We start from the raw sequence: 7,990 nt of genomic DNA, 5'->3' as shown, positions 1-7,990 counted from the left end.
GCCAACCCGTACAAGGTATCCCCAGATGTCAAAACCACTAGGTGACTGAGATGCGGGCTTGGTACCTTCTCCTTTCTTTCTTCTGCTGCTGTGAGTGTGGCAGTAGGATCAGCCGAAACTTCCTGAAAATACAACACACATGCACACATGCCTCTTTAAAAAGCAAATCTAACTGTAACAAAACACATGATTTTGACAAAACTAAAACTACAATTAAAATACACTAACAACATATAGTTTCAATTCTTCCTTCCTGCTTTTCTATTTTGTAGCTATTGGAACTTTCCTTTTCACATTAAGTGAAAACAATCCTCTATATCATCCAACACTCAGTTTTTTACACTCCATGTAACCATCTGTGCATGACCTAAAGTCTGCCAACACAGAAGTCTTTATGAATTGACAGATGTTTCCTAGAGACAATAGTGAGACACTCCTGAAATGAGAGAAATGTAAATGAGGGAAGTGAGAGTGCTCCTTAGAAATCAAATTGGTAAAATCCAAAAGTCAGATCTGATTAACCATTTCACACCTAAACCTTAATCAACCTAGCCTCAGTATAATCTCAGGAAGGCAGCATTAAAATGTAGTTAGAAACTGAAACAAACCCAACTGTGCTATATAGGTCCAGGGACTACTGAGGAAGCTGCTCAGTGTGAACAGAAGAAAGGCTATCCAATAGCAGGCTGTGCTGGGTCTCTAAACAGTGTCCAGAGAGAAACACCAACTCAGGGAAAAAGTTCTGACATCGACAGGAGTGATGCAGTCTAATTTGAGGTCAGTAAAACTCATCAGAGTTCAGAGCTCTCAGTTTTACTGTCACTTGATGCCACGTTCACTAGCAATGTTCTCATTACTAATTTAACTTTTCATTTATTCTGTTGCCAGACAAGGAATGCTGAGAACATGAATGATGTTCATGCTTAGACATCAAAGAAATATATTTCATATTAAAAGCAAACAGGTACAGGAAGCGTTTCAAAGATATGCTTACTCAGTTTCTCCCCAATAGAGAGAGAGAACTCAGTTTTTTACTGAGCTCTTAGAAAACAGTCAAACAGGGACCAGCAGTTAGCATAATGGCTATGTCGCCGGACTCCCATGTAGTCGACCGCGGTTCACGTCCTGGACCCACCCGGTGGCTTAAAACTCACGCCGGGCGCGTGTGTGTGGGTGCCCAAGATCCTGAGAGGAGAATGGAGGAGAAGGGATTGTGGCATGGCCATCCCACCTGGGGGGTGATTTCTTGCTTTCTGTCTCTCTTTCTCTGTCTGGCGAGCGCACGTGCCCTATAGCAAAAACCTCTCCCCTAAAAAAGAAAGAAAGAAAACAGTCAAACAACAAAACTTAAACTCACTGGTACATGGGCAATCTTTTTTTGTGGCACAGGTGGAAAAGTCTTGAGGAGGTTTTAGGCAAGAAGGTGCTAGACTACTGGAGTAGCTGACAGAGTAACAGAAGGCTGCCAGCTAGAATTACTCAAAGTATTTCAATAAAGATGCATTTAGGTTAACAAGCTTCCCTTTGTAAAGCAAATACAAAACAATGTGTCAGAACATTGCCAACACACCAACTACTTAGCTGCTACATTCAGTGTCAATGAAAGAGTTTTAATTACTGTTTGCAGAGGGAAAGGAAAAGAGAGGTCAAGACAGTAAAATCATAATTACATTGTAAAAAGAACTCCATGGGTTCCTGATGCTTAATAAATGACTCCTAACAATACTGATATTGTAATTTCACAATTACTTCATTGTGTGAAGCAGACTTCATAACCCAATATATTTCTGATAACTGGTTTGAATTAGAAATGGGCATTATAATTTTAGTTTTAAGTACAAGTTTTCCAGTACTGATATAGTAACAAACTTCATTCATTATAAAATTTCCACAACAGAAATTTACAAAAAGAAAAATAGAACAAATGTTATGCAAAATATGCAATAGGCAGTACAAAAGTAGTGATACGCACACTCACATACACACACCTATTAAGGTTTTTGCCATAGGGAGTGTGTGCTCATCAGAGTGAGAGACAGTGAGAAGGAGTGAGAAATCATTCCCCAGAGGGATGGTCACACCATAATCTATTCTCCTCCATTCTCTCAGGATTTGAGGCATGCATGCACACATGCCGGGCATTGATTTTCAAGCTGTCAGGTCCCAGACTTGAAACGTGGTCAGCCATGTGGGAGTCCAAACGCCTTAACCATCACACCACCTGCTGGCCACGGAAGTGTTATATTTTTTAAGTCTGCCTGAATATAGATCGCATAACGCTTACCCATACCTATTCCTTTAGCAAAAAGTTTTAAAATTTTGATTGACTCATAGACTGATAAGAACTTGAAGAGATGCTAAATATTATCTAATACAATCCCTGCAGTTTATGTACTATTTTCAGTATGGAAAATACTAAGTAGTGACCTCTATTATGAAGTTTAAGGGTAAGAACATATGTGTAGACAGGTAGCACAAGTGAATGTTTAAATACAAATATAAGTAGTAGCTTTAAAAGACCCTTGAAGAAAACTGTAGCACAAAAATTGGATTAAAATCTAAAAGTGTACAACATGTAATTCAGGATTACTTCTAAAAATAACTCTACTGTAACAAATCTCCAACATTTTCCATTTGAATTAAAAATATCAAATGTATGAGACATCAAATAATTTATTTTATAAATTTAACAAAATGAAAATAGAAATGATAAAACTTTTCACATAACATAATAATTCTGTTCCTTTTTTCTAAAGATAAAGATACTGTCTTGGGAACCAGCAGTTAGCATAATGGCTATGTCGCTGGATTCCCACATAGTCGACCGCGGTTCGCATCTCGGACCCGGTGGCTTAAAACTCACACCGGGCGCATGTGCGTGCGTGCCCAAGATCCCGAGAGGAGAATGGAGGAGAAGGGATTGCGGCGTGACCATCCCCCCTGGGGGGTGATTTCTCGCTTTCTGTCTCTCTGTCTCTCTCTGTCTGGCAAGCGCACGCGCCCTATAGCAAAAATCTCTCCAAAAAAAAAATAATAAAATAAAATAAAAATAAATAAATAAATAAAGATAAAGATACTGTCTCTCTTCAATCTCTAATTACTTGATTAACACTCAATTAGTTATTTGGGGAATAAATGGGCTTCCTCTAGGGAGAATCAGGATCATGGAACCATGCAAGTTAATCAATGATACATCTCCATTATTTACTTTCTTTTCCTAAAAATTAATAACCCCACTCAAAAAAAAAAAAAAAGAAAGAAAGAAAAAGAGGGAGAATTAAAAAAATTAGACACTGTTGGGTACCAACTTCTTGCCTGTTTTTGTTTGTTTGCTGGCTTTGTTTTGTTTTTTTTGCTACAGGGCACATGCACTCGCTGGAGAGACAGAGACAGACAGAAAGCGAGAAATCACGCCCCACTGGGCATGGCCATGCCACAATCCCTTCTACATTGTCCTCTCAGGATTTTGGGCACACATACATACGTGCCCAGTGTGAGTTTTTTTTAAGCTACCATGTGTCTGGGACTCAAATGTGGGAGTCGAGCAACATAAACCATTATGCCATTTGCTGGTCCTGTTTTGTTTTTTGGGTTTTTTTTAAATAAAATTAAATAAATAAAGATGTTCTGGCAAAAGAATCTCCAAATGATAAGGGAGATGGACATGGGTCATTTCTTCTGCCCAAACAGTGCTCAACCAAGACAATGGCATTGCAAGCCATTCCCTTGTGCTCTCTATGTGTCATGTCTGTTCGTCTGTATCATTTCAGCTGCCAAGAGGATCTGATGGCTCCAGGTGGGGTGGGGAACATGCTAAGGGAGGGAAAGTCTCAAGGTTTTTTTGCTAGCCCTTCAAATGCTCTCAACTATGTGACTATTAGTGATTTTTCACACAGCACATTTGAATATTCCCAGAAAAAAAGGAAAAGAAAAAGAAAGGCATGTACCTTCTTACTTTATTGACATCTCTGCTCAAAGATCACCAACCTATCACAGCCTGCTTCATTTTCACTTTAGCAATTATAAATATCTGACACTAGATTATATATTTATTGGGTTGTTGTCAGAAAAGTGATGACATACTTTTGCTATGCAAAAGTAACTTTTCTGACAACCCAATATCTATTTGTCTCTGCTACAATAAAATGCAAGTTCCAAGATGACAGGAATTCTCTCTTCCATGGACTGATGGATTTCCAACACTATAGCACTGCCTACCACGTAACAATTACTTCAATAAATATTCTTAAAAGAATAAATTATTATACTGCTTTATAAAAATTTCAACAACAGAAGTATGCAAATAGAGCACATATAAAAAAAGAAGAAAATGATTGCTTGCTTGGGATTGGTCGAAGAAATAAAAGAAAACTGAGAGAAGAGTGGAGTTTTATAGATCCAGAGACATGCTCTAAACCAAAAAATTTTGAGATACAGTTACTAACCGTATGAAAAAAAAATTTTTTTTTTTTAATTTTAGAGGCTTATATTACAGAGGGTCATTCTAGAGCTCCTATCTAGCCTATCTTCTTAAAATAGATATTTTATCATGTGACAATCAGGAACCAAGACTCCCTACTACATAGAAAACTATCCAAACATTCTCCTTGAACTTCAAGGCCTTTTATAACATGGCCCCAAATACTCTCTGCAACAAAACTCCAGCATAGCATAAATCAGTGTCCAAACCACAAAGATGTACTAAACTTTGGGTCATCCCACTTCATTCCTTGCACAGGCTCTGAAACTATACTTGAATACTGCTCTTTCTTTTCTTTCCTATTAACCTCATGCTGCTTCTTTGAAATCTAGCACAAATCTCCCTCCCTGATTTGCCCTCTGACATCAATTTTTCACATAAGCCTTTTTTTCTGTTTTGAACTTGTACTAGATGTTCAGCCAATACTATATCCTGCCATGTATACTAATTTCCTCTCTCTGATCCGAAGGAAGCAACTTCCACGTTCCTTCCTACAAGCACTTAGTATATAACACTAAGGACTAAGACACTCAACATACAAATAGGCACACATTTGTATGTAGCTGATTAGATGGCTAATTTTTATTTTATATAGCCCAAGGAATTAATTCCAAAGCTTTACTTACCAGATCAATAAGGCTTTCTTGTATTCTGTTTAGAGTTGTTCTTAGTCTACTACTGCTAAGGCCGAGTCCCGTTGATTCCAACTGAGAAAGAAAGACAAGCACGTTACATCACTCTGAAGTATTATGTAATACTGGGTTGTCATAAAAGTCATGATGTATTTTTCTATGTTTTTCCATGCAAAAATGCATCATGACTTTTCTGACAACCCAATAAAATTGTCTTGTGAGTATTGCATCTTAAAACTAGACTAAGAATTTGATGAGTTTTCACTTACTTAGCCTTCAGAAGGTTTTCAAATTAAGTTTAAAAATTCTAATACATTAAGCAAAGAAGTCAAATCTTAGCCCTCAAGGGAACCTAAGGACTGTTTACCCGTATGCATTTATTTATAGGCCACACTAACCTCTGTTAACCTTGTGCATTATCGGGATAGAATTCATCAGAATTTTTTTCCCACCAGTTACTTATAGTTATAGAATTTGAGATTTTAGATACTTAAAGGTTTTATACTCTGTTATATTTAAGTTATACTAAGCTGTGCTTATGTGGAGGCATAATAATGTATAGCTGCTAATTTATTTTTTTATACAAATTAAAGATAGCTTAAATCCTTATTGAAAAAAATCAATGATATTTTCTATTAGGCTTAATAAACATTTCATGGTATAGAATTCTATTCACTACAACAAAGCCAAAGCCTTTATAAAAATCTCACACAAGAGCATAAATAGGAAAGATGACTAGATTGTTCAGACATGAAAAGCTAGTTACTCAGATCCTTGTGTGATGATTAAATTATCAAATAAATGTAACTTAGAAGTAATCATCAATAAATACAGGCATCTGGTAAAAGGTTACAATGTTCTCTATGAGCCAATAAATTTACAACTTTTACTTATAGTAGACTATAAATTGTATAGTCTCATTAATGTCTTCATACAAATTTTGTATGTGGCTAATAAAGGATCCTTACAGAGTTCATGGGAAAATGGAATTAAAGTACAATTGAATACCCCTTGAATATAGGCACTCACAAGCAGGCACACGTATCTGTTCTTTCTCATCTGAGATATAAAAATGAGAAATTATTTACACATGTGTCAGAAAACTTCAAGCTAAAATAGTTGTGTCATAACATTAGGTAGTAATACATGGACTGATTTTATTTGCTAGGTTTTATCAATTTTCATTAATTCACTCTTTCTTTTTTTCTTTAAGGTATTACTTATAAATTAAATTGAGTGGTCCTAGGTATGCACTTTGATGAATTTCGGTAATTCTATACAATCTTGCAATAAGCACCAAAATCAACATATAAAAGAGGCTCCCAAACACTGAAAAACATTCTCATGCTCTTTGCACTTACCCCTCTCCCACCCTCAATTCCTGATCTTCTGTCACTATAGTCTTTGCCTTTTCTAAAATTCTAGTGAGAATTAAACAGTATCTAAAATCTTATGTGTTTGGATTCTTTTACTTAGCATGCTTTTGAGATTCATCTATTGTGAGTCTGTTAGTATTTTGTGCTCTATTACTGCTTAGCAGTATTTAATAGTACAAACATGGCATGGTGTTCTTATTTATTGATAAACAATTGGGTTCCAGTTGTGGGCTATATGAATAATGCCACTATGAACATTCATAGGTATGTCTTTAGGCATGTACTATTTTCAATTCTCTTGGGTAAATGTCTAGAAGTGATATTTTTGACTCACACATAAATATATTTTTAACTTTATAAGGTAATGCTACCTGTTTTCTAAAGTACCTTATATCTTTCATTTCTGCAAGCAATGCTGTAAATTCTAGTTGCTCCATGTTGTGAACTATCTGTGTTCCCCTGAAATTCATGTTGAAGCCCTAACTCCCAATGAGACTGTATTTAGAGAAGTCTTTAGGAGATAATAAGGGATAGATTAACTCATAAGTGTGGGAGATCTGGTCTGCTGAGACTAGTGTCCAAATAAAAAGATAGCAGAGAGCTGACTTTCTCCTTTATGAGTAGAGGAAAGGCCACCAGACAGGATGAGAAAGCAGCTGCCTGCAAGTCAGGAAGTCAGTCCTTACCAGGAACTAAATTGCCTAATACTTTGATCTTAGACTTACTTTCAAGAATGCAGAACTGTTTTTAATAAATTGTCGTTGTTCAAGCTATTGAATCCATATTTTGTAATAGCAGCCCAAGCAGACTACAATACTCCAAAACAATTGCCAACTCTTGATATTGTCAATCCTCTTAACTGAAGCTATTCTAGTAGATTGTAGTGATATTGAAATGTGCTTTTCACATGCAGCTCTCTGAAGGACAGTGATAGAGAACATCTTTTCATGTGCTTTTTTAGCCCTTCCACATGACTCTTTCTGTAAAGTAACTAATCAAACCTTTTGCTCATTTTTAAACTGGGTTGTGTTCTTATTGAGTCATAAGAGTTGTTTGCACATTGTGTAAGCATCTCCTTTCTCAATATGGTTTCCAAAATTTTTGCCAAGTCTGATTTGCCATTTTGTATTTGTCTTTCAAAAGCAGCTGTTAACCAGGAAAAAGTCCATTTTATCAATATTTTATTTTATAGTTTATGTTTTTGCTTCCTTTTTAAGAGCATATGACTAACCCAAATGTCACCAAGATTTTCTTTTTCTTTTTTTTTTGAAGAGATTTTTGCTATAGGGCACGTGCGCTTGCCAGACAGACAGAGAGAGACAGAGAGACAGAAAGCGAGAAATCACCCCCCAGAGGGGATGGCCACGCTGCAATCCCTTCTCCTTCATTCTCCTCTCGGGATCTTGGGCACGCACGCACACGCGCCCGGCGTGAGTTTTTTTTTTTTTGTTTTGTTTTGCTATAGGGCGCGTGCGCTCTCCAGACAGACAGAGAGAGACAGA

The 7,990-nt window shown here is 36.6% G+C and overlaps 1 protein-coding gene across 1 annotated transcript in view; it reads right to left on the bottom strand.

Annotated features, from left to right (window-relative positions):
• The window catches only part of VPS50 (VPS50 subunit of EARP/GARPII complex), a gene marked incomplete in the record, with an annotated part of 117,723 nt that overhangs the window by 12,092 nt on the left and 97,641 nt on the right, over window positions 1–7,990 (bottom strand). Inside the window, 2 exon segments of the mRNA XM_027766315.1 lie at window positions 1–122; window positions 5,107–5,187. Of these exon segments, the coding sequence (XP_027622116.1) occupies window positions 1–122; window positions 5,107–5,187 (203 nt within the window).

This window comes from Tupaia chinensis, unplaced genomic scaffold (genome assembly GCF_000334495.1).
Source record: "Tupaia chinensis unplaced genomic scaffold, TupChi_1.0 Scaffold142374_1, whole genome shotgun sequence".
NCBI classification, from domain to species: Eukaryota; Metazoa; Chordata; class Mammalia; order Scandentia; family Tupaiidae; genus Tupaia; species Tupaia belangeri.
This window is presented reverse-complemented; position numbering and strand designations above follow the sequence as displayed.